This window comes from Anser brachyrhynchus (genome assembly GCF_964034855.1).
Source record: "Anser brachyrhynchus genome assembly, chromosome: 18".
Lineage (NCBI taxonomy): Eukaryota > Metazoa > Chordata > Aves > Anseriformes > Anatidae > Anser > Anser brachyrhynchus.
In genome coordinates, this window is record NC_137711.1 from 12,593,125 (window position 1) to 12,620,092 (window position 26,968).

Sequence of the window (26,968 nt, forward strand, 5' to 3'; positions counted from 1 at the left end):
CAAAATGCTAAATAAGCTGAATCAGGGATATGAATTCAACCTGGTTCAGGTTGAAGAAAGATTCAAAGGCATACAGTCTCAGGCAGAACCAGTGACAGGATTTACACCAGCAGTCACATCCTAAAAGCAATGGAGAAACCTTCCTTTGCACTAAATGAGGAGCAGAAACTCAACTTTTCTGGTAGGTGGATTTTGGATGAAAAGACAGAGAAAGGAGGGGAAGAACTTGGAGGAAGTACCACGAGAAGGCTGACCCTATACAGAGTGAGATTGCCAATTTACCAGGGTAGCTTTGAGCTCCAAAAAGAGGGCAAGAGTCAAAAGGCTGCTTTTAGCTTTAATAGCTGCAACACACCTGATGGATCAAAGATGAAGAAGAGTAAACCTGTGAAAATCCTGCCCAAGTTCAGCCCAGATGAGGACAAAATATCATGCTAATTTATCTGCATCATTTTTTTCCAGGTCTGTAAGCAGAGACCTGGTTGACCTGACCTCTTCCTGAGTGCTTCTCACATGAAATAAGCCAGACATCCTCACTCATGGTAGAGGGCAGGCTGAAAATCTTCTGCTCTGCCATCTGCCTGAAGTACGTGAGCTGGAATAATGTGGTGCTGTTGTCAAGAGACAAGTACCTCAGGATGCATGGAGAGGTGTTATTGTTTTGTGTGGGTTCATTGGTTTCTATCATCCACACCCATTCAGTAGCAGAGACTTTCTGGTTGCTCCATGGGTCTTGCTCAAGTCAGAAGACCCTGAAGAAGCAACTCAGTCATCAGTGCTGAAGGGATTAATTGGAGCAGATAGCTAGAGCTGCCAGCAGGGCATAAGCAGCTGGGGGATGTGGATGTAAAGAAGGAAGGCCTAGCTGGAGAAATTGGTGGAGGAAGGACTAAATAAATGGAAGAGCTCCTGGGAAAGAAGCAGCTAATGTCAATGGCCAGGGCAGCAGGAATGTAGAGCCTGACAGATTCCTTTCTCCTCTGGCACAGTCCTCAAAGATGATCTACGTGACCCATATGCCCACACAGCCCCACTGCACACACAGCAACCTCTACACAGTAATGCAGAAACTTAAGAGATAGGCTGAAAGTGATGGGTGCTGGTCTCATCCAGGTCTTCTCCACTCAGAGGGTTGTGAGGCATTGGAACAAGTTGCCCAGAGAGGTTGTGGATGTCCCATCCCTGGAGGTGTTCAAGCTCAGGTTGGACGAGGCCCTGAGCAACCTGATCTAATAGGTGGCATCCCTGCCCTTGACAGGGGTGTTGGAACTAGATGATCTTTAAGGTCCTTTCCAACCCAAGCCGTTCTATGATTTTATGATTTTTGCTAAATTCAAAGAAGGCCTTCTTGCATCCAGTGGGACATGGGCACAGTGGGTGGCAGAAAGGCCAGAAGAGAAGAGAGACAGAGTAAGTTCTTGGACACCTATGTTTAAGAAACAGATGTCTAGTCCTCTTCAGTACAGCTAAGAGCATGGAAGACCTCCACACTGTACTCAGAGATTTTTCAGCTCCAAACAAGTTCACCACCCAGCACCATTCAAGTTTGGAAACACCTCAGGAAATCATCTCACGTGATATAGGCAATCATGAAGCCAGCTAGTGCTAGAGCTAGCTACCCAGAAAAATGGTAAGCATGAGACAGGAGGAACACATCTCAGTGCACTTGTCTCTGTGGAAACTAGGACCAAGATTTCAGAGGCAAGTTAAGGGTGCTGAGCATGCACATCCCTTCTGTGCTGAGGAGAGTGCTGAACACAGACTGACTTCCTGGGCAAATGCTTTATCCATGGGGCTAACAGGCAGAAGGTAGTTAATGCTGGGGCTGACTTTTGTAGACAAGGGATTCTCTGCTCTACTCTGAACTCATTATCCTTTGTGCTGTTTTTCACCCTTCCCACTTTGCAGGCATTCTCAAAAATAGCAGGAGGCTAATGCTAGAAGCTGAACCCAAACTCTAGAGTGCCATTCATCTTGTGAGGCAATTTACTCTTTAGTTGGTACTGGGATGATTCAAAATCTCCGACAACCCAGGTTGTCTGTGTATGGACTCAATGGAGTCAGAAGCCTTGGGCTCACAGCTCAGATGCTGTAGAAGAGGGAACTGTGATTCTTACAAACAAAAGTTGACAGGTGCTCGATCTCTACATGTTAATGGAGTGGGAATCACATCAGACACCATTCCGTATTTCTGAGTGCACAGCTCCTAGTAATACAGTCATTGTCTTAGAACAGTTCTCCTTGAAATCTTTTTGATGAGGGTACTTTTTTTTTTGTTGTTGTTTGTTTTGTTTTGTTTTCCTGGAACAAGTGTAATTTTCTTCATAGTAGCTCATATGATGTTGTGTTTGGGATTTGTGGTGACAGATAGTGTTGATAACAAACCGATGTTACAGATGTTGCTGAACAGTGCTTACACAGAGTCAAGGTCTTCCCTGTTCCCCATCATGCCCTGCCAGGTTGGAGTGCACAGGAAGTTGGGAGGAAACAGCCATGACAACTGATCCCAACTGACCAAAAGGACATTCCATATCATATGATATCATATTCAGCAATAAAAGTTGGGGGAAAGAAGGAGGAAAGGGGTAGGTTTGGAGTTATGGCATTTGTCTTCCCAAGTAACTGGTATATGTGATGGAGTCCTGCTTTACTGGAAGTGGCTAAACATCTGCCTAATGATGGGAAGTAGTGAATGAATACCTTATTTTGCTTTTAACTTGCATGTGCAGTTTTTACTTTATCTGTTAAACTGTCTTGATCTCAACACACAACTTTTCTCACTTTTATCTTTCCAGTTTTCTCCCCTATCCCACTGGGAGAGTGAACAATCAGCTGTGTGGCAATTAGCTGCCTTCCAGGGTTTAACTACAATAGTGAAGTAGCACAGGAGCTGCAAGGTGCTGTGGGAATAACAGCCTAAGGGATGCAATAACAATTGCGTAAACCCCTGTTAGGAACTGGAGGACAGCTGGGTTGCTTTTTGCTTGTGGCATAGCCGTGCTGATTCTGTGGATCTTTTCAGCTTTCCTTCCTATATTTGTTCTTATGGATGAGATATAGTGAAGGCTGCTGAGGGAGTCTGTGATCTACCACCCCTTGGAAGTGCAGATATTGAGCTAAGAAAAGCACTCATCCAGCTGTGTGGAGACCAAGAAATTAATTCCGTTCACTAGTACAGGTGGGGTAACATGGTCACAGCTGCAAGCTGTGACCATTAGGCACTCTTTGGCTCTCCTACTTCTTCTACATCAAGCTCCATTTGGACAAGAGCAAAATTTGCCATGTCTCTTGCTAGGGGGAACTGCTGGTGACACAACTTTGAGGGGACAGGGTGAAATCAGTGCCATCTTCAGATTTCCTGTTCATTTCTGATGTGAATGAATTCCCTCCATCTTTGAAGTCAGGTGAAATATCTGTACCAGTGATGCTGATCAAGAAAAGCTTCATGAAGGAATGTGGGAGAGCCTGTGGATCTCTCAGTGCAAAGGAAGAAACTAGTTATCTTTTGAAAAACATCCTCCATTTCTTGGGGAGACTTCATGGATCAGGATGTCCCATTTTTCCAGTCCTTGACTGGATGCCCATCTGACTTGAATATATCTCCTCAAACTGTTCACTGTGCAGCTGCTTTAGGATGGCTGCATGATTAAAGGAATCTAATGACTGTATCAAAGGTACCCAATATTGTTGTGAAAGCACAGACTGTGTGATGGTGACCTTGATGCTGTGTTTCTTCAAAGACTTAGATGAGAACTCACCAACAGTTCTTTTCTCTACTGGAATTGACCAGCTGCTAAGGTTAAATCTTACATCAAACATGTTGAGTCCTAAGAAGATGCCTTCTTGAACTTTCCTTGTTGATTCCCACATGGTCCATCTGGGTTGACTTTGCTTGCTTCTCTCTGGGCAGAAAAGAAGACCAACGGGTCTGAAGAGGAGGCCAGGCCAGTGGCTTGTAGCCATGCATCTTCTCCTGTCATTGCAACTAGCTAGGAGGTCCTGCTCAGATTGGTCCAGGGTAGAAGGAGCAGAGGACCTAAACAGGAAGTCTATAGATGGTTTCATGATAATGACATGGAGATACTGGATGTGGAATTTCCTTCTACAGATTACAAGACAGATTGCAAGGTTAATGCAGTTGTTCTAAGAAGCAGAGCTGAAAGTAGTTTGCATTGGGCCGTAAACTCAGGAGTCTTTGATGTTGCTCCACCTTCATACTTAACCAGAGCTCATGAGTGCCTGTATCTTCTCAGCTCATACTCATTGAACACAAGGCAAGGCAAGTCATATCACAGCCAAAAGCTGGTGTTTCTGGAATAGCGCAGTTGTGTTTGGTAAGGTATCTGAGTGCCTGTGAGGAATGGGTTATTTTGGTGCTGAAAAATAGCTGGCATTACAGATATGTTTGGCTGTTTCTGCTGGGTTTTAGTATGGAAAATGGGTTGAACAAAGTAGTTTCAGTGGGAATTGGACCAATATTTGCTTATTTAAGGTGTTTTTCCCCTGCTGTGTGAATTTTCCTTTGCTTTTCAAGGAATTAGAGTTGGAAAAGCAAAGTACTCTGTGCTCCAGGAAGAGCTGTGATGCAGTAGTGAAGGACTCATGGTCACAGTGAATGCTTTGTAGAGGAAATTCCCAGTACTGCATAGCATATGTCCATTACAGCATCAGGAATCTGCTGTCCTGCAAAGATAGGATATGAGCAAGTGAGGGGCCCTGGAGCCAGTCAAACTTTGTGTGGCCATAGTGAGGCTCTTGCTGCTGCCACGCTGGGTGGGCTGTGACAAACTTGGGTTGTGTCTGAAATACAAATGCCAAGGAACTGCATGACAGGGAGAGAGGACGATCAGTGGCAGGTCCTTCATCTTCTGAAAGCCTGAACATGGCTGAGCTGCTGGATTGGGGTTGTGTTGCTCAAAATGCTGAGGTATTGAGGGCTGGAGCGCCCAGTGCAAGAGGTCAAGTGCACCTCATGTGAACTTGACTGCCTGATAGGACAGGGTTTGAAGGTTCACAAGGAGACAAGAGGATGTGTTCAGGGAAGTGTTCTCCAGGTCTAGCTCTTACTTATTGAATGAATATATATATATATATTTAATGAAATTACAGATTGGAAAAGTACAAAAATAGATCTGTGCATGTCTACAGGTGCCCTTTTTGAAGCTTAGCAAAAAATTGCCTTGGGTTTGCTGAGCAGAAATTCTCTGAAGAAGGAGTTAAAAATAATAAAATACTCTCAAAGCCAACTAAATGCTTACATATGTTCTGTTGATTTGTGTTTTGATTTGTCATTTAGCAGTTATACAAACCTCCATTGCAATTGCTGCCTCTTTCAGCAGATCCCTCCCTTCCCAAAGACAGGTAATCTCTTGGCTGACCCACACTTGAACAGAGGAAATTGTCCAGTTTTTTGTGGCCTATCTCACTGAAAACTTTGGAGATAAACTCATGTGATGTCTAGATGCAGTAATTTAGATTACTGAGTAATTCCTACGCAAGAAGCTGGAATGCCCAGTAGGTCTTGTCAGAAATCTATCACTTGGGTAGGACTGATTATCTCTATAAATTAAAATAAATCTGAAGCCCATGGTGTGTAGACCAATGTTTTTTACCCCTATGGCCAAGATTTTTAAATCTGTGGAAGGAAATTCTTCAAGATAGTTTGCCTGCCAGTATGATATAATATGATCTTTATCTTCCAGAAAGAACAACTGGAGGATACAGTAAAAAACAAAACAGCAGCAACAACAGAAAAACAATAGTTTTGGTGTGGTTTCTCCTGAGAGTTCTGAGCTTCCCATGTTGTCCTCACACTCTTTTTCTATTTTCTCTCAATGCCATTATCAGTTTCTGCTACCTCCAATTCTAGTCCAAAGGATAAGGGTTTTTCCATTTGAAACTGCTCTGCCAGCTAATGAACTATTTTTTGTGATCAACATTGACATAGATCTCAGTGCTGCAATTCACAATTTTCCTTTCACACCATTGTTTATATCACTTATTAAAAACTTCAGGGGAGAAGCTACAGATTTATACTTTGTTTAGTTGGTATGGAATGGAAAGTAGGCATTTGCTAAAAAGAAGAGACCCAAGTAAAGTGTTAGGCTATGCTGAAACAGCCAGAAAATTCTGGTGGTCACTCACAAGCACTGAGTGCTGGATGCAAGACTGATGATACCACTTTTCTTGATACCAGAGTTTGCACTCAGGACTAGATTTATTTAGCATTGAAGATGTAGTCTTAATAGTTAAATCTCCTTATCTACATACTTTATCTGACCTTCAAAGAACCCAGCAGGTTTGAGAAGTATGGCTTCCCTTTACAAATACAAATGAAAGACTGTCACTTTTTCCTGTGTCTATTATTCTTACTCTATATTACAGTGCTTCTGATTTGCCAAGTACAAATATCAGACTTACTTCATTGTAGTTCCCTTGATTTCCCTATGAGTCCTTTTAATACCATAGGATTACATTCATCACCTGGCAGTCCTGTGATATCCAAATAGATTTTAAAGTAGGCGCTTCCACACCAAGTTTGGAAACTTAACTTCATCTTTGAATTCCTCTAGATCTTTGGACATCTGCATTTGAGGAATAAGAAGGAAGGTCTTTGCAATGAAACTGCTAACCTGATGACAAGAGTGTGAGAGGTGAGTGAAGTTGGCTTCATCATAGGAAGAGGAAGGAGCTACAAAGAGAAGAAATTGCTAATACAATTTCCCCAAGGGAGAAGGGGAACATGGTCAGAATCATGGAGATATGGTGGTATAGTGTACACTATTGGAACATGGTCATGGGAGAGTACAGGCTATTTAAGAGGAATAGGCACGGAAAATGAGGAAGGGGATTTATGCTTTATCTTAAGGTACTCCTTGTTTATGCAGTGTTCCAAAGTGAAACTGTAGATGTGCATCAAGATGAGATAAAAATGAATCATGTTGTTATGGGGTCTGTTATAGACCACCTGATCAAGACAAAGTAATGGAAAATGATGTCTGCAAACAACTAGCAAGTCTCCTCTTCCTTAGGCAGGGTTTCAGCCATGTGGACATCTGCTGGGAGGGCAACAGCACTGGGCAAGCAATACTGGAAGTTCTTAGACTGTTCTAATGACAATAACCTAATGTAAATGATGGAGGGGCAATGCTGAGTTCTGGAAGCAGGGATAAACTACTGATGAATTTGATCCTGGATGGCATTTCAGGCTGCAGCAACCACGTATTGACTGTGTGAAGGATCTAGTGGAAAGCTGGGGAGGTAAGCAGCAGAATTTATTACTCTAGATTTCATAAGACTAGAATTCATCTTATTCACAGAATCACTAGTTAGAATATGCTTGGAAGTAGCTGTGCTTGGGAGAGGTAGTGAGTGTTGAAAAGAAAGCTAATGAGACCTCAGGAACAAACCACCTTGTTCTTTGCAAGAAGATTAAGAATTTTATCTTAGCTGTGAACTTGCTGATGAACTAAGCTAAAAAGTTTACAAGAGATGGAGACAAGGACTGTCAATAAAACAGTAATACAGAAACATTGCTTGGGTACTTAGGGACATTAAGCATAAGAATTCTGCAGGTATGGTGCACAAGAGAACTCAGGGAAAATGTGTCTACCAATGAATGTGAGAGACAACCTAGTGCAAGATGGTTTAGTGGGTAATATTGGTGGTAGGGGGATGGTTGGACTAGATTATCTTGGAGGTCTTTTCCAACCTTAATGATTCCATGATTCTATGATTCTATGATACAGAAAGCACTTAAGTATGCAGCACCTTTTCTGCATCAGTCTTCATAGACATAAATTCCACCCAGGCAACCATATCTTCCAACAGTGTTTGAGAAGGTAAGGGATAACCAACAGTGGGGAAGTCCGAGCTTACTACGTAGTGAAGCTGGAATTATTAAAAGAAGTTGGATGTATTCATATCTATAGGGCTGGGTGCAACTCATCAAAAAAATACTGAAGGAGTTCACCAGTGTAATTGTAATGCTTATGTTCATTATTTTTGAAAAACGATGACACAGAGGGAAGGTCCCATATGACTGGAAAAAAAAAATAATATTATGTGGATCTTTAAAAAAGACAAGAAGAACCAGTGAAACTATAATCTACTCAGTCTCACTTTCGTTATTTGAAAGATCAAAAACTGTACCCTCTTCATATTTATTCCTAAGCATTCTGGGAAGACCTTATATTGGTCTCCCAACAGGGGCCTACAAGAAAGATGGAGAGGGACTCTTTACCAGGGAGTGTAGTGATATAGTACAAGGAGTAATGGCTTTAAACTAAGAGGGGAAATTTAGAGTAGATATTAGAAAGAAATTCCTCATGATGAGGGTGGTGAGGCGCTGGAACAGGTTGCCCAGAGAAGCTGTGGATGCCCCATCCGTGGAAGTGTTCAAGGCCAGGTTGGATGGGGCATGAGCACCCTGTTCTAGTGGGAGGTGTCCCTGCCCATGGCAGGGGGGTTGGAACTAGATGGTGTTTAAGTTCTCTTCCAACCCAAACCATTCTATGATGCTATGATTCTGTGATTGTATGATTCTATGATTCATTTTTGCCAACGACGATAATTGTTGAGTGATCTCCCTGTCTTTATCTCAACCCTTGAGCCCTTTTCATCATATTTTCCCCCCCATTCCCTTTGAGAAGAGGGAGTGAGAAAGTGGTTGTGGTGGAGTTCAGCTGACCAGCAAGGTAAAACCACTGCAATAACATAAAGAAGAATGTGTTTACATATGGAGGATCTGAAGAAGTGTAAGTGATGACACCCTTTCCTAAAACTAGATCAGTTACTCTCCTGGATTACCAACAAACCTTTTCCCATACCATCAGGATTACGCCAGACTGTTGCTGCCTCTTTAACTCTGGTATAGATAGTATTGTGCTGTTGGACTTTTTTCTGGGGTCATGAACATGCTAATATGCACATTTTCATGGGAGGCAGTGAAGGACTGAGGATTTATCAGAATGCACAGTAGCTGGAGCTTTGTGATGAGTTAATACATGTGCTTGTGTGTACAAGCATGGCTGTGTGGGAGATACTGTTTTGGGGAGCTATAGGTAGGGAAAGGCTTTGGGGATCTATGCAATTTCTGGTTTGACAAGAGGGGACTATTTATTTATGTAGATGATAATAGGAGCATATATATATCAGATGCAAGCAAAAGATGTAAGAGACTGAACAGTGAGAAAGCAGAATTTCTCAGGGAATCCCTTTTTTAATGATGTGCATAAAAGCATATATTATCTGTACATGTACAAGTATATATTTTAAATTTGGTAAATAAAAAAACAGCTCAGGAATGTGTTCAAGAGCTCCATTTCAAACCAGAGTCTACTGTTACTTGGAACAGCCTCGTGGGCTGAGGCTTCCAACCTACTGTATTTCAAATTCTCTCAGCTATTGAAACTGTCCTATACAGAAACCGCAGCTGTAGTAATTTTTGACTTCCTGCTTTTTAGAACATACTACTGCAAAGTAGCTCTTAGAAACATTACTTACTGTTTTTTGACCTACTTTTCCTGTTGCTCTTAATGCATCTGTTCCTGAAGTATCATAGACATATTACTATCTCCACAGAATGACTGAAAAGTTGTGGTATAAACATACCAAGCAAACTGCCATGGGTCAAGCAGCAAACCACGGAGAAAGCCAGCAATAGAAACCCTAAGTTCCTGCATCCAAGTTCTCTAAGTGCCTTGAGTAGTCTAGATTCTCTCCTTAACACACTTGATAAATTATTTATAGATGTATTCACATAGTCAGTAAGATATAAAAACATTCTAATTATATCATTCAAATCAAATGACAATTATGCCCGTAGTTTGCCAGACAATGCTTTGCCAAATAAGTTTTGCCAGAAATGTTTGACCGAAGAAAGGGGGAGCATCTGCAGCATCTGCAGATGAGACACTATAAAATCTCCCACAGACAAGTCTGACCTGTCTCCACGGAAAGCTTCAAGGTAAGTGCATGCGTTTTGAGAGCTTGGAAAAAGAGGACAATGTCCTTTCAATATTCCACTCAGTTTCTCCTGCCTCTGGCAAACATTTATATGAGGTGCTGTACATGCGAACAAAAATGTTAAATAGAATTTCAATGCATGTCTATAACTTCAATCTATAAATTGTGTCTAAAACTCCTTGCCAAAATAAGAAACACCTGCCATTCCTATTTTACAGGATTGGACAGTTTCCAAGGTACAAGCTATTCTCAAAGGGTAATATACTGAATATTGAAATTCTACAGTACAGGCTGAGACAGGATTTTTTCACAACTGCATGAGTTTTTTATTGTAAATCCTCCTATATTTCTGCAAACTCTTACTTAGGCTAGACTGTTGAAACGGAATATCTAAAAAGTGAAGTTGTTTTCATTTATAGCACATACGGTAATATTTCTAATAAGGAAGCGCTGTCTTGAATATTCATCATTTATAATTAAGAACCAGAACAGATAGTGATTTTCTCTGGCTATAGGTTCTTTTATGTGAAGACCTCAAAACTGGTCAGAATTCACCAACCTGAGTTACCAAATTGTAGACAGTATTGAAGATCTTCTATTTACTGCTAGACTAAAGTCTCACTCTTGAGTGGGACTTAAGTACCTTTAAGTTCAAATCAAAGTAGATTTATGTGGTTGTTGTACTAGCTAAAGAGTAAGGAGTTTTCTCACTGACATAGATTCTATTTTTCCCAGTGAGCGACAACCTTTTTTCCCCACCAGTGTCCTCTGCTGACATTCCTTTAGTAAACGTGCAGAAATGGCCTCTGCAGACTCAGAAATGGCTGTTTTTGGGGAGGCGGCTCCCTACCTCCGAAAGTCAGAAAAGGAAAGAATTGAGGCCCAGAACAAACCTTTTGATGCCAAGTCATCCGTCTTTGTGGCCCATCCGAAGGAATCCTTTGTAAAAGGGACAATCCAGAGCAGGGAAACAGGGAAGGTCACTGTCAAGACTGAAGCAGGAGAGGTAAGAGAAAAGGAATCTTCAGATCAATATTTGATTCACACTGAACTTTTAGCAGACATATGCAGACATATTCTTTCATTTCCTTGGCAGACTCTGACCGTGAAGGATGATCAGGTCTTCTCCATGAACCCTCCCAAGTATGATAAAATCGAGGACATGGCTATGATGACCCACCTCCACGAACCTGCTGTGCTGTACAACCTCAAAGAGCGTTATGCAGCCTGGATGATCTACGTAAGTACCAGCAGCTGTCTTCCTTTGGGAGCTAGGAAGACCTGCTGTGCCAGGCTGAGCAGAAGCCAATGTGCTGTCTCCCTTCCTCGCAGACCTACTCGGGTCTCTTCTGTGTCACCGTCAACCCCTACAAGTGGCTGCCGGTGTACAACCCAGAGGTGGTGTTGGCCTACCGAGGCAAAAAGCGCCAGGAGGCCCCTCCACACATCTTCTCCATCTCTGACAATGCCTATCAGTTCATGCTGACTGGTGAGTGCTTGATCTCCTTTGACTTGCTCTTTCATTGATCTCTCAGTAGACGGAAATATAGGAATTATCTCTGTAAATCCTGAGCAACACTTAAAATACCACATGTGAAATTAATGGAAGATTAAAGTGCTTGACTTTAAGGATCTGTGTATGCTGCGTTCCCATTACAGTCAATAAAGACCTGGACCATGTAATGAATGTCTTTAAGAAGGAGTAAATTCATCAGCTAGAAGACACCTAGTGTTTGGTCTAGACTTTACTGACTCTAGACCTATTGCTCATTATAGTGAAAAGTAAGCATCAGACAAGTAATGCTTTCAGAAAAAACAATGTCAAAAGAAAACAAAAGCATTAGCGTTCAAACAGAATAGTTATAAAAAAAAATATTTCTGTCTTCTTCTCTTATTTCCACCTCTTATTTTCTCTTCCCAGTATATATATTGAAATCAATGATATGCAGGATTCATGTCTTCTTTTCCTGTTCTTTTGTTGCAAAATGGAAAATAAATTATGAATAGCAGGATTAAAAACAAACTGTATCTACCTATTAACTCAGAAATATATAATTTATGTACATATAGGAGTAAAAATAAAAGAGATGAAAAGTAGCGAAAAAGTTTGGTTAGGCTTTTCCGTTGTTTGTGAGGTCTCCAGATTTCCTCAGGAAGATTTTAGCTCCAGAAGAATTTATATGTAATCAACCCTCAATCTCAGTAATTTTGTCACATGTACTTATAAGAGAGATATCAGGTAGAAAGAGGATATCTTGAAAGGCTAAACAATATAAAAGTTACTCTGAAGTGGTGTCTTCACTGATCTTGTTTAGAATGCATGTAGTACTGCTGTATAGCATTGCTACATATCAGCTGGAATTCCCAGGGCTCTTCACTGTCTTCTGTCCTTCCACCCTCTGGTAGAAGCTGCAGTTCATATTTGTCTCCTAGCTTTTGTGTTCTTTCTAATTCATGAGCACCAGGAAAATCATTCTTAATATCTATCTTTTCACAGACCGTGAGAACCAGTCAATCCTGATCACGTAAGTACACTTCCTGCTCAGGTCCCTGCAGGGCTGCCCTGTACCAGGAGACCTGCTGCCTGACCACACTCTCTCTGCTTCTCTATTTGGCAGTGGAGAATCTGGTGCAGGGAAGACTGTGAATACAAAGCGTGTCATCCAGTACTTTGCAACAATTGCAGCTAGTGGGGAGAAGAAGAAGGAGGAGCAGCCTGGCAAAATGCAGGTACATTAATAGATAATGGCTTGAATCAGTGTTTTTTTTCTGTTCCTTGTTTTTGGAAAGTATATCGAGGAATAATTATTGTCCTGTAGGGAACGCTTGAGGATCAAATCATCAGCGCCAACCCACTGCTGGAGGCATTTGGAAATGCCAAGACTGTGAGAAATGACAACTCCTCGCGCTTTGTGAGTTGTAGCTTTGGACAAAATCCCTTAGAGAATCCCAGCATGGTTGAGGTTGCAAGGGACCTCTGGAGGTCCAGGAGGCTTTTGAATATTTTTGAGGAGGAAGACTCCAGAACCTCTCTGGTAACCTGTCCAAGTGCTCAGTCACCTACATAGTAAAGATGGAACCTCTTATGTTCCAGTTTTTACTTATTATTTATTTACTTATTATTATTTACTATTGCATTTTGTCCTGTCAGTAGGCAACACTGAAAAGAGTCTGATTTCTTTTCACTTTCCATTAAGGTGTTAATAGAGATTGATAAGATGCCCCCTGAGCCTTCTCTTTTCTAAGATAAGTAGGCCCAATTCCCTCTGCCTTTGCTCACAGGAATGGCGCTCCAGTCCCTTAATATTTTTGTACAATTCTATCTTTCTTGTACAGGGGCAATGAAATGCATCCAGGCTGAAATGGTTCTTTTTATCTTTAACAGGGCAAATTCATCAGAATTCACTTTGGGGCCACAGGAAAATTGGCTTCTGCTGACATTGAAACTTGTAAGAAACCCTCCTGGCGTATTCACATACCTTCCCAAATTCCTACCTCTGTGTGCTGTCTTGTGCCTATCACTTTCTACCTTCCTTACCAGATCTGCTGGAGAAGTCCAGAGTCACTTTCCAGCTCAAGGCAGAAAGAAGCTACCACATTTTTTATCAGATCATGTCCAACAAAAGGCCAGAGCTAATTGGTAGGAAGATTACCTATATTTTTGGAGGAAGATCACTAAACAACAACTCATCTTGTCTCCCAGATGACTGAAGTAAGCTTGTTTTTCCCTATTTCCTGCTTTCAGACATGCTCCTCATTACCACCAACCCATATGACTACCACTATGTGAGTCAAGGTGAGATCACTGTTCCCAGCATTGATGACCAGGAGGAACTGATGGCTACAGATGTAAGTAACATAAAAAAACAGGTCATATTGTGGACAAGAGCCCTGGTATACATGCACTTATTTTACTGTTTATATTACCAGAGTGCCATTGACATCTTGGGCTTCACTGCTGATGAAAAGACTGCCATCTACAAGCTGACAGGAGCTGTCATGCACTATGGGAACTTGAAGTTCAAGCAGAAACAACGAGAGGAGCAGGCAGAGCCAGATGGCACAGAAGGTATCAGCAGATTCAACAAACTTTCCAAAAGATATTGTCATTGTCACTAAAAGAGGGCCTTAGGCAGATTTCAGGCTTTTAGTATGCAAAAGTTTAAACTAAAAAAAACAATTATGTACAATGGTTGTGTAACAGTTGAGACACCTACCTCATCTATCATCATACCTGCATTTTAGTTTTGTGAGTACTTTAATAAAAGATCTGGTGCTCACTGCCTGGAAGCCAGGAGCCATGGATGTCAATTTCTGTAACGTCATTAGTCATACTTTTTTTGGAATACACCTAGCAATCACTGCTATATTGTGGTACAGTGAAGTGGTCCAGCTCTAACAAGGTGGGAGAATATGTTTCCGTTCACCCTCACCTACTGGGAAAGAACGCTGATGTCAGTTGCATATTTGATTCCTCTCAGGTACAGTAAGAGCTAAAGTCCATTCCTTCAACTCTCTGAGTGATAACTCCTCTTGCTTCAGGACTAGAAACATGACGCACCATAGTCATGTCTGAAAAAGGATGAAAGCAGTGAGTTAACCTTAATAACATTTGTAGAAACCAAAGCTCAAAAAGAGTTGTATACTCCGCATCCTAATGACAGAGACAGTAGCTTCATGGCTTTGACACAGATGTTTTCGTGCAACTCCTTAAAGTGAACACTGCTATTTTTGAGACGATACCTCAAGAACAAAATCTTAGGCACTGTCCAACATGTATTTTTCCTCTCACTCTTTCTTGGTGTTTAGTTGCTGACAAGGCTGCATACCTGATGGGTCTGAACTCAGCAGACCTGCTCAAAGCACTCTGTTACCCCCGAGTTAAGGTTGGAAATGAATATGTGACCAAGGGTCAAACTGTGCAGCAGGTAAGAAGTGTGGTAATACAGAACCATATTTTGAATTAAGATCCCTTTGATCCTCCTCTGTTCTATACTCCAAGACTCTCTTTTTGCTTTAGGTGCAAAATTCAGTTGGTGCTCTAGCAAAGGCTGTCTATGAGAAGATGTTCTTGTGGATGGTTGTTCGTATCAACCAGCAGCTGGATACAAAGCAGCCTAGGCAGTACTTCATTGGTGTCTTGGACATTGCTGGCTTTGAGATCTTTGATGTAAGGATGTTTTTCTAGCAGTTTCTTAATAGGACAATTGAGAGTAAAGGGAATTCTGAGCCACAATTGAGAAAAGTTATTATCCTCCTACAATTACTCCCTGAGCATTTATTATTATTATTAATTACTATTATTTAGTATTATCCTCCTACAATTACTTGCTGAACTGAAATTCTCCCCCCTCCCTCCCCCAAAAACCTTCTAATTACACTGAATTTGCTAAATTTGCTAAATGCAAAGTTTTTCCAACAAGAGAACAAAAGGAAAGCAAACAGGAAGAGGCCTTGTACTTAAACTATCATCCGTGAAGAACACTTTGTATCCCTTCTTTCTTTTTGCATTTGACAGTTCAACAGCTTTGAGCAGCTGTGCATCAACTTCACCAATGAGAAACTGCAGCAGTTCTTCAACCACCACATGTTTGTGCTGGAGCAGGAAGAGTACAAGAAGGAAGGGATTGAATGGACATTCATTGACTTTGGGATGGACCTGGCTGCCTGCATTGAGCTCATTGAGAAGGTATCCTTCCTGTTCACGTACATTAGTACTGGATCTTCCACAGTTGCCAAGTGATATACTTAAGAAGTGTGGGAGAATATGCTTTTTTTTTTTTTTTTTTTAAATGCATACCCTGTGAAAGTGGCAATAGCGTGGAAGTGTTTTTAAAGACCCTACTGAGATTTCAGAACTTTTCCTGAAAGTACTTCCGGATTACAAAATAAAGTTAAATAAAAGATGGTCATGTAGCTGTCAGTAAAGATGGCCTATTGGGAATATAGTATTTAGCAATGTTGTATTTACCATTTTTTCCATAAGCAAAGACATTTACAAAAATGCTGAAAAAAAGACGAGCCTTGGTTAATTTTCTCCGATTAAGGTCATGAAAGACACAGAATCAACCTTCTCTTTTGACTCTATCCTCTTTTTAATCAAGTGATGTCTTATCTCTTTCTTCCTCCTCTTTGTTGTAAAATCTTCCAGCCCATGGGCATCTTTTCCATTCTGGAAGAGGAGTGCATGTTTCCCAAGGCAACTGACACCTCTTTCAAGAACAAGCTCTATGACCAGCATCTGGGCAAGTCCAGCAATTTCCAGAAGCCCAAGCCTGCCAAAGGCAAGGCCGAGGCCCACTTCTCCCTGATACACTATGCTGGCACAGTGGACTACAACATCACTGGCTGGCTTGAGAAGAACAAGGACCCCCTGAATGAAACTGTCATTGGGTTGTACCAGAAATCATCAGTGAAGACACTGGCCTTACTCTTTGCTAACTACGGTGGAGCAGATGCAGGTCAGTTCTGTAAATTCTGTATTTTAGGCACATTCAAAGGGAATTAAAACAGGAAACACTAAACATTTAATGCTATTTGTGTTCTGCACTCTCCAATATGTGGCATCCATATTTAACAGTATTTTTCTTTTCTTTCATTTGCAGAGGCTGGTGGTGGTGGTAAGAAGGGTGGCAAGAAGAAGGGTTCTTCCTTCCAGACTGTTTCAGCTCTTTTCCGGGTATAGTACTATTTTCCTTATCTCTTTGTAATATGAAGAAAGGGAGAAAGCTAATATTAAATATGAAAGGGCTATTTTGGTATTACTGTGAAGTTGGTAACATTATTTGGAAATCTCATGACCTGTTTTTCAGGATCAGTTTTGTAATTGATCTTGAATCAATTGTTAATATGTACTGTTCTAGAATAAGTATTCAGGTTTCAATTATAATGAAAATTGATATATTTTCTTTTTTAGTATTTGTTAATGTTTGGAGAAGATAATAATAGATTTTTAGTTTTCTACCTTTTTTGGGTCAGACTTCAGCTATAATTTTAGTATCCCTGCATTCCTATGAGCCTGGTATTTTGGTGAATTGAATGTCTCCTTAGAAGTATTCTCCAATAAGCTACTTAACGTATTTAAAAACCAAGCCAAACCATACCAAAACAGGTTTTTCTCAAACAGATTGACTTGAGTAGGTAGAACATGAAAGACCTTTAAGCTACTTATTTTAGCACAGTCTTTCAGTCTTTAATAATCATATTCAATATCTACAAATAGAAGAAATCTTTTGTTTCTGTGGCTTTACCTAAGTGTTCAGAAACCTAGCTAATTTTGATAAGTTAAAAACTTATTGCCATGGGTTTGATGCATTGAACACCAGACATTCAAAACTCACATTACTTACTGGTCCCTCTAGGAGAACTTAAACAAGCTCATGACCAATCTACGGAGTACTCACCCCCATTTTGTCCGCTGCATCATCCCAAATGAAACGAAAACACCTGGTAGGAAGCTCAAGTAAAAAGAGATTTGCCTCTGAAATAGCTATTCTTCTCTGTGCTGAAAAAAGGTATTCACTTGTGCAATGAATTTTTAGGTGCCATGGAGCATGAACTAGTACTGCACCAGCTGCGGTGTAACGGTGTGCTGGAAGGGATCAGAATTTGCAGGAAAGGTTTCCCCAGCAGAGTCCTGTATGCAGACTTTAAACAGAGGTAAGAAGGCTCATTTTTCCTACTAATTTTATCTGTGTTGAGCACCTTGTACATCCAACCAATTAAAACTTACACTATGCAGTTCTTTATTCTTTTCAACAAGGAGACTAATGGAATAGATGTGTTTCCATAAACATCAGCTTTAGTAGTACATATGCATACATGCTGTATCATCCAAATGAAGGAGTGACAGTTCATCAGCATTAAAATAGTTTCTATAAAACTATCATTTCTTCCATAAAAACATCAAGGCATTCAATAAAAACAGTAGTTTGCTTGTTGAATATGTCCTTATCTGTTTTTAATGCAGATACAAGGTGCTTAATGCCAGTGCCATCCCAGAGGGACAGTTCATTGATAGCAAGAAGGCTTCTGAGAAACTTCTTGCATCTATTGATGTGGATCACACCCAGTACAAATTTGGTCACACCAAGGTACAAACTTCCTGACTCAATCGCTATATGCCTGTGCTTTGTTCTACCTGGCAGTGATGTGTTGCAACATTCCCTTTCTCAAGGTGTTCTTCAAAGCTGGGCTGCTGGGGCTCCTGGAGGAGATGAGGGATGAGAAGCTGGCACAGCTCATCACTCGCACACAGGCCAGGTGCAGAGGCTTCCTGATGAGAGTGGAGTACCAGAGAATGGTGGAGAGGAGGTAGACATTGTTCATCTTCAGTTAGAGTCACTTTCCTGTGAGGGAAAGTGTCATCATTCATCACATTCAAAATAATCTATGTACATTTTAATTACGCTTCAGAGAGTCCATCTTCTGCATCCAGTACAATGTTCGTGCATTCATGAATGTCAAGCACTGGCCCTGGATGAAGCTGTTCTTCAAGATCAAGCCCTTGCTGAAGAGTGCAGAATCTGAGAAGGAGATGGCCAACATGAAGGAAGAGTTTGAGAAAACCAAGGAAGAGCTTGCAAAGTCTGAGGCAAAGAGAAAGGAGCTGGAGGAGAAAATGGTGAAGCTGGTGCAGGAGAAAAATGATCTGCAGCTCCAAGTGCAGGCTGTGAGTTTATCAGCATTCATTTATCACTGAGAAAATGATTCTGTACATTCAGATTGTTCTTTACCAAGCAAAAGGTCAGATTATAGAAGAGTAAAAGTCAGAAATGCAAAGTTGAAGAATCAGTTGTCTGCAAGTTATGTAGTAAGCACTGCCAAAAGTCAGTGCAAAGAGAGGGAACATCAAGTTGGAGTCAGTGCTTTTGCTTTCAGAGGAATAAGACATCTACAGCTAGGGAACATGAAATACTCAGAGCAGAGTTATGCCTTAACCCTGAACTCCCTCTGAGCAGGTGATTTCCCCTGGAAGTGTTCAAGGCCAGGTTGGCTTTGAGCAACCTGGTCTAGTGGAAGGTGTCCCTTCCCATGGCAGGGGGTTGGAACTGGATGATATTTAAAGTCCTTTTCAACCCAAAATATTCTATGATTCTATGAGTTCTGCAGGGGCAAAGCTATCTCCATAGCACCAAGGTGCAAAAGAATTCATTCTGGAGGGTAAATGCAAGCCAGATTTGAAACTAGTGTAAATTCGGTTGCAGGAAAATACATTCACCATTTGCTTAATAACTAAAGGTTAATCATTTACTCAGAAACTGGGAAATACATCTTCAAATTATCTTCTAGGTTGAGAAGATATAGAAACACAGTTCCTGTTTCTGAGAAATAGTCACACCATCCAGGCGTGTTTCTTCTTCCCTCCACTATTAATTACACAAAAGAGCTCTTTATGCTTTAGACTTAACTATTAAGAATCAGTTTCATAAATTAAATTTATAATGAAAAAAAATTTTTTTTGAACATTGCAGTGTTTTCAACTCTAACTTGTATTTTCTGGTATGGGCTGTATAGTAACTTATTTTGAACAGCACCCTGTAGACACACAGCACTTCACAAAATAGAATGTTACTTAAAAATAATCACAAAAGTATTTGGTATTCAAGTATCACTTTAAACATCATCTTAAATTACTCATTAGATCACACAAACTAGAAACTAAAAACAGTAAACAGTACTTAATTATCCAGTTACTTGAACATTCCATAGAAAATGGGAAACCTTTGTTACCTCTTTTATCCAGTAAGTGAAGAAAAATAAATATCCCATTGTATTTTCTTATATTTTCCTATCAAATTTATTTAGGAAAAAGCAAATTCATGATATCAAAAAGCCCACCAGAGTAAGAAGATATAATGATTACCTGGTATTAGCATATGTGAAACCAGATATACTGAGGGAAGATGAGACATAGGTAGATGATGTGCAATGGTAAGACACCACTTACAAAAGGAGCAGTCTTTATTATCTAAAATATTAAATTTAGAGAAAGAATCATCTTCTTCCATTAAACTATTCCTGAAACTATCAAAGCCATTACTCCCCATATAATAAGGTGTTCAGCAGGATTCAATTACAAAAGGGAAAGTATTGAATACTTCACTTCTGAAGAAAAATGCCTGTAACCCCTTTCTGCTCTTGGTAGGTGACAGTAAATTTCACACACCTATCACATTCAAGACATCTTTAGGAGAGGAAAAACAAAATTGGGAAGCCATGTTGTTTCCAGAGGGAAGCAGTATAGCCCTTCCCAGAAAAAAAATCCTCTCAAGGTTAATGAGTTGCTTGACTGAAGGAAAATTTCAGTCTGCATTTTAACTAATACTTTGAAAACTTCATAATATAAACCAAGAACATCTGTCTCTTCCCATCAGGAAGCAGACAGCTTGGCTGATGCTGAGGAAAGGTGTGACCAGCTCATCAAAACCAAAATCCAGCTGGAAGCCAAAGTTAAGGAGGTGACTGAAAGGGCCGAGGATGAGGAGGAAATTAATGCTGAGCTGACAGCCAAGAAGAGAAAACTGGAGGATGAATGTTCAGAGCTGAAGAAAGACATTGATGACCTGGAGTTAACCTTGGCCAAGGTTGAGAAGGAAAAACATGCCACCGAAAACAAGGTAAGACTCAGAAGACATCACTCATACTTGAGAAAGAATTCTAGTCTGTAATACAGCATAAAGTTTTAAACCACATTTTTATCTACACTTGCTCCCTTCTTGTCAAAGGTGAAAAACCTCACCGAGGAGATGGCAGCTCTGGATGAGACCATTGTGAAGCTGACAAAAGAGAAGAAAGCCCTCCAAGAGGCCCACCAGCAGACACTGGATGACCTGCAGGCCGAAGAGGACAAAGTCAATACATTGACCAAAGCAAAAACCAAGCTGGAGCAGCAAGTGGATGATGTAAGCACACATGCCTCCAGCAAGACAGGACAGGTATGGAGTTTGACCTGCCTGGCATTGATGGTGTTGTTGTGTTTAGCTGGAAGGGTCCCTAGAGCAAGAGAAGAAACTGCGCATGGACCTTGAAAGGGCTAAGAGGAAACTTGAGGGAGACCTGAAGCTGGCCCATGATACCATAATGGATTTGGAAAATGATAAGCAGCAGCTGGATGAGAAACTGAAAAAGTAAGTGTGGTTGTGAGACACCTGAGTGTGGGTCAGGTGCATTTATTAGGTAGTTTTATTCAGGTGTTAACACTGTGATTCTGTATGCTTTGTGCAAAGGAAAGACTTTGAAATCAGCCAGATCCAGAGCAAAATTGAAGATGAGCAAGCCCTGGGCATGCAATTACAGAAGAAGATCAAGGAGCTGCAGGCAAGCCTCTGGTCCTTCCCTTCCGCCCTTCAGAAAGACGTCAGTACAAGGAGGGCATGGGTGTGTAAAGGGTCTTGCATTTTCCCCAGGCCCGTATCGAGGAACTGGAGGAGGAAATTGAGGCAGAGCGAACCTCTCGGGCAAAAGCAGAGAAGCACCGTGCTGACCTCTCCAGGGAGCTGGAGGAGATCAGCGAGCGCCTGGAAGAAGCAGGAGGGGCTACAGCAGCTCAGATCGATATGAACAAGAAGCGTGAGGCAGAATTTCAGAAGATGCGCCGCGACCTCGAAGAGGCCACACTGCAGCACGAAGCCACAGCTGCTGCCCTGCGGAAGAAGCATGCAGACAGCACAGCTGAGCTTGGGGAGCAGATCGACAACCTGCAACGAGTCAAGCAGAAGCTGGAGAAGGAGAAGAGTGAGCTGAAGATGGAGATAGATGACTTGGCCAGTAACATGGAGTCTGTCTCCAAAGCCAAGGTAAAGAATTTCTGTAGTCTTACTAACCTATGTTACATGACGTGATGCGTGATTTTTTACTTCTCAGATTACATTTTGCTATCATACCCAGTAGTGTTGCTATTCTTTGTAAGAACTGTATGCCATAATGTAGTGATATTTCTCTTTCGTTTACATGTTTTTCGCACCTAGGCAAACCTGGAGAAGATGTGCCGCACGCTGGAAGATCAGCTGAGTGAGATCAAGACAAAGGAGGAGGAGCATCAGCGCATGATCAATGACCTCAACACTCAAAGAGCTCGTCTGCAGACAGAAGCAGGTGAAGTACCCCCACACTCCTATGGAATGTGAAAAAAACAAAAAAAAAACCTGAAACCAATGCTGCAAGAAAAAAGACATGTTTTATTCAGATTGGCCTATCCTCTCTAAGCTGATATGCAGTGATATTAAGACAGCTTGTTTTAATGTTGCTTTTTAAATTATAGTCTATCTGTAAACTTTCTCAGGGGAATATTCACGCCAGGTGGAAGAAAAAGATGCTTTGATATCTCAGCTATCAAGAGGCAAGCAGGCATTTACTCAACAGATTGAAGAACTAAAGAGACATCTAGAGGAAGAAATAAAGGTAGATACTTGCTGTAGTAGTGTAGATTTTTGATCCAGATCATGGTGTTTTTTTGTTTGTTTGTTTGTTTGTTTTAGATATTTCTTGATATTACAAAGAAACAGGCTATCATATTAGTAATTTTCCAGATTCCAAACTATCTGGACAATCTTGACACCTTCCTGTCTAGTATGGGAAGAAAGGAAAGGAAGGCATAATGTCCAGCCTGGATACTGAGAAAGGAAGGAACATCATTAGGTCTTCACTAGGATTAACAATGATGTATAAGCAAGGTTGAGATACAGCTATAAAAACTGAGTTTCTTATCCTGTTTTTCTCAAATGCAGTATGATATTTATAACAGATTTTAAACGATTCAATAATTCCCAGCGTTATATTTGTCATTTGGAATTTACTCATCATATCTAGTGAGGTAATATTTGAAATTGTGATAAATGAACCCTTAATATCAATATATTGAATCTATATATTAATCTATATATTACAAGTACCTTTTCTCGTCGGGATGACTTTGACTTTTGGATTCAAATAGTTTTCAATGATTTTCCCCTTATTACAATTACACTGTCTCAATCCAATTGTCTTCACAGGCTAAGAATGCCCTGGCCCATGGCTTGCAATCTGCTCGCCACGACTGTGACTTGCTCCGGGAACAATATGAGGAGGAGCAGGAAGCCAAGGGTGAGCTGCAGCGTGCCCTGTCCAAAGCCAACAGCGAAGTGGCCCAGTGGAGAACCAAATATGAGACGGACGCTATTCAGCGCACCGAAGAGCTGGAGGAGGCCAAGTATGTGGTGACAGGATGCAAGGAAGCAGGAGGGGCAATGAAAATTCAGAAGGGACCTTGGAAGCGAAGACCAAGATATTCAAAGAAATAAGTCATGGGGTTGCTTTGGGGAAGGATGACAGATGTGGTAAACTTTATCCTATAGACCTTATGGATTGGAGTCTACAGAATGCAAAATGACTCAGCGTGCAGTTGTAGAGAGCATACTCATTCCTCTTTGATCACTAACTATGAGCTTTTTACCACCTCCCAGGAAGAAGCTGGCACAGCGCCTGCAGGATGCAGAGGAACACGTTGAAGCTGTCAACGCCAAATGTGCTTCCCTGGAAAAGACAAAACAGAGGCTGCAGAACGAGGTGGAAGACCTGATGATTGACGTAGAGCGAGCAAATGCTGCCTGCGCAGCTCTGGACAAGAAGCAGAAGAACTTTGACAAGGTATTCTGGCCTCTGGCCCTGTGCTTCCTGGGCAGAGCATCCCTTCACAACTGCCACATCCATACTCACACCCTGTTGATCTGCCCAGATCCTGGCAGAGTGGAAGCAGAAGTACGAGGAAACACAGGCTGAGCTGGAAGCTTCCCAGAAGGAGTCTCGCTCTCTCAGCACGGAGCTGTTTAAGATGAAGAATGCCTATGAGGAGTCCCTGGACCACCTGGAAACGCTGAAGCGTGAGAACAAGAACTTGCAGCGTAAGTCCGTGGCTTTCTGCTGCTGGCCGGGCTTTCCCCCAAGCTTGTCTACCCACCACTCCACACGGGTGTGTGCCTGCAGTGATGAGAAGAGACCTGTCACCCTGGTGTGTGAGGGCCCTTCCCTTTATGCCCTATGTCTGACCATGCCTTGTTTCACCCTTCCCTACAGAGGAGATTTCTGACCTCACGGAGCAGATTGCAGAGGGAGGAAAGGCAATCCACGAGCTGGAGAAAGTCAAGAAGCAGATTGAGCAGGAGAAATCTGAAATCCAGGCTGCCTTGGAGGAAGCTGAGGTATGTGCCCATAATCACTGCTGTCCACACTAGAAACGCTAGCAGTGGGGAAATATGGCTAAGAAATGCACGGTCCCCCTACTGCTCTAGCTGTGGAGCACATCCACGCCAGGTTCTCTGAAAAATTCTGTGATTATCAAGAAAACAAGAAGTAGCTCTACCCATGTTATACGTGTTTGTGACCATTTGTCCAGGCCTCCCTAGAACATGAAGAGGGGAAAATCCTGCGCCTCCAGCTGGAGCTCAACCAGGTCAAGTCTGAGATTGACAGGAAGATAGCAGAGAAAGATGAGGAAATCGACCAGCTGAAGAGAAATCACCTCAGAATTGTGGAGTCCTTGCAGAGCAGTCTGGATGCTGAGATCAGGAGCAGGAATGAAGCCCTGCGGCTGAAGAAGAAGATGGAGGGAGACCTGAATGAAATGGAGATCCAGCTGAGCCATGCCAACCGTGTGGCTGCAGAGGCACAAAAGAACCTGAGAAACACACAGGCAGTGCTCAAGGTCCGTTCAGCAAAGCTACACATACAAGAAAGGCTTCTCTAACATTTTTGGCACCCTAGTGTGCTGTGCTGCCTTGTCATTTCTCTTTCCTCTTTTACAGGATACCCAGATACATTTGGATGATGCACTCAGGACGCAGGAAGACCTGAAGGAGCAGGTGGCCATGGTGGAGCGCAGAGCAAACCTCTTGCAGGCTGAGATTGAGGAGCTGCGGGCAGCCCTGGAGCAGACAGAGCGGTCAAGGAAAGTGGCTGAGCAGGAGCTTCTGGATGCAAGCGAGCGTGTGCAGCTCCTCCATACCCAGGTAAGGGCTTGGTGCCCAAACCCGTTGTGTAGACACTTAACACAGATGACTGTTAGAGTAGTAGAGGGTGACGCAGGACAATGGTCTTGAATGGCCTCTATACTGCTGTCCACAATGGAAACAGGGTCATAGCCCATCACCTAAGCCCACCACTGACATTTGGTAAACAATTCTTTAATAAAGAATTCCAAACGCTGAATTTAAAGGTTGAAGAGGAAAGAGTTGGCTCAGGCTGTAGCTTTGGTATTTCAGGCCTCAGAATACAAGTCTTACAATTTCTGTTTGCACAGAACACCAGCTTGATCAACACCAAGAAGAAGCTGGAAACAGACATTGCCCAAATTCAGAGTGAAATGGAAGATACCATCCAGGAAGCCCGCAACGCCGAAGAGAAGGCCAAGAAGGCCATCACAGATGTGAGCTGGGGAACTCTGTCACCGAGGGTGATGGATGCATTCTCCCCAGAATATCTTTGGCCCCAACCTGGCTTTGCTGTTTTGCCTCTCCAGGCAGCCATGATGGCAGAAGAGCTGAAGAAGGAACAGGACACCAGTGCCCATCTGGAAAGGATGAAGAAGAACCTGGACCAGACGGTGAAAGACCTGCAGCACCGTCTGGATGAGGCTGAGCAGCTGGCACTGAAGGGAGGCAAGAAGCAAATCCAGAAGCTGGAGGCCAGGGTGCGTAGGGATGGTATTTGTGCACAAGTGAGCATGTCATGAAGGGAGCCACCTGGCTCCAAACAAGCTCCAAACATGGGCTTCTCATTGCAGGTGCGGGAGCTGGAAGGGGAGGTAGATGCTGAGCAGAAGCGCAGTGCTGAAGCCGTGAAGGGTGTGCGCAAGTATGAGAGGAGGGTGAAGGAGCTAACCTACCAGGTAAGGCAGGAGGCGTCTTTGTGCTGACGCACCCTTCTCACGGAAAGCCAAAGCATTTTTCCGTGAACTCCAAGAGGACATGTTTTCTGGTGCTGTGGGGAAACCAACTCTCTCTCTTTCCTGCTTACCAACCACTCTAGTCTGAGGAAGACCGGAAGAACATTCTCAGGCTCCAGGATCTGGTGGACAAGCTGCAGATGAAGGTGAAATCCTACAAGAGACAAGCTGAGGAGGCTGTAAGTATTACTTGGAGAATGGCCATGAGCATCCTTCCATCGGGGCAGCACAGTCATTGAGATGAGCACGAATACAAGGAAAGAGGCATGAAAGTAACACCAAAGACACAACAGCCTTGGCCATGTGGTTCATTCCCGTGTCAGCAGGCCTCGCCTTCTTCTGGCCATGCTGCACTCAGGGATGAACCAAGGGTTATTCTGCCGCCTGTTTGATTCAGGAAGTCAGACCAAAATTCCTGAGGGCCTCGTCCATTGACTGAGAAGCTCATGAATCTCTGACGCTGGTAACAGCACAGGGTTTCTGAGTCTTTCTCAACCTAATAAACCACAGGGAAAATTAGACACCAAGTGGTGGGAGAATAAGCACACAAAATGAGAGACCACGTGACAGAATTGCTCCTCAAGAGTGACACAGTACCGGTACAGTTTGTCACAGTGAGGTCCTGAATAAGGGAGGATGATGAGCTCATTGAGAGGGTTCTGGGTCAGCAGTGGTAGGTAGGAGACAGGAGGTCTGTGCTTTCTCCGCGTAATCACCAGAGCCCCTCAAGGCCCAGACGCATGAGGAGTGAAACGCCTGCCCTGGACTCTTCACCACCAACTCCCTCTCCCCACACAGGAGGAGCTGTCCAATGTCAACCTCTCCAAATTCCGCAAGATCCAGCATGAGCTGGAAGAAGCCGAGGAACGGGCTGACATTGCAGAGTCACAGGTCAACAAGCTACGAGTGAAGAGCCGGGAGTTTCACAGTAAGAAGATAGAAGAGGAAGAGTGAGGATGTCATGTGGCAGCAAAGTAGCTTGAGGGGTGCACAAAATGTGAACCCTCTGTTGCTTTCTTCTGCAATGTATTTGTAACCATGTCAATTTTTAGAGAATAAAGACCGTAGATTAATTTGCACACA

General features: G+C 42.4%; 1 protein-coding gene across 1 annotated transcript; it reads left to right on the forward strand.

Moving 5' to 3' along the window:
• Nucleotides 1-26,968, forward strand: LOC308180148 (myosin heavy chain, skeletal muscle, adult-like). The gene is made up of 42 exons (XM_080561343.1): nt 1-181; nt 6,573-6,653; nt 7,032-7,260; nt 10,185-10,222; nt 10,702-10,972; nt 11,063-11,206; nt 11,299-11,455; nt 12,464-12,491; nt 12,585-12,696; nt 12,786-12,878; nt 13,352-13,415; nt 13,508-13,606; nt 13,712-13,815; nt 13,897-14,035; nt 14,776-14,894; nt 14,987-15,136; nt 15,485-15,655; nt 16,118-16,427; nt 16,572-16,645; nt 17,328-17,415; nt 17,508-17,625; nt 17,936-18,059; nt 18,143-18,279; nt 18,382-18,637; nt 20,343-20,585; nt 20,694-20,870; nt 20,950-21,095; nt 21,195-21,285; nt 21,375-21,764; nt 21,936-22,062; nt 22,250-22,368; nt 22,959-23,155; nt 23,409-23,592; nt 23,681-23,846; nt 24,019-24,143; nt 24,338-24,646; nt 24,747-24,950; nt 25,241-25,366; nt 25,460-25,630; nt 25,724-25,828; nt 25,969-26,064; nt 26,684-26,968. Exons 5-42 carry the CDS (start codon nt 10,766-10,768, stop codon nt 26,837-26,839), a joined length of 5,826 nt encoding a protein of 1,941 aa, XP_080417469.1. The 5' UTR covers nt 1-181; nt 6,573-6,653; nt 7,032-7,260; nt 10,185-10,222; nt 10,702-10,765; the 3' UTR covers nt 26,840-26,968.

What these genes read in the sequence shown, in the direction of transcription:
- LOC308180148 (XM_080561343.1), top strand. Translation starts at nt 10,766, where the DNA reads ATGGCCTCTGCAGACTCAGAAATGGCTGTTTTTGGGGAGGCGGCTCCC. An exon ending in TATGCAGACTTTAAACAGAG is followed by an intron (nt 17,626 to 17,935) that starts GTAAGAAGGCTC and finishes TTTTTAATGCAG; the next exon opens with ATACAAGGTGCTTAATGCCA. An exon ending in ACACACAGGCAGTGCTCAAG is followed by an intron (nt 24,647 to 24,746) that starts GTCCGTTCAGCA and finishes CCTCTTTTACAG; the next exon opens with GATACCCAGATACATTTGGA.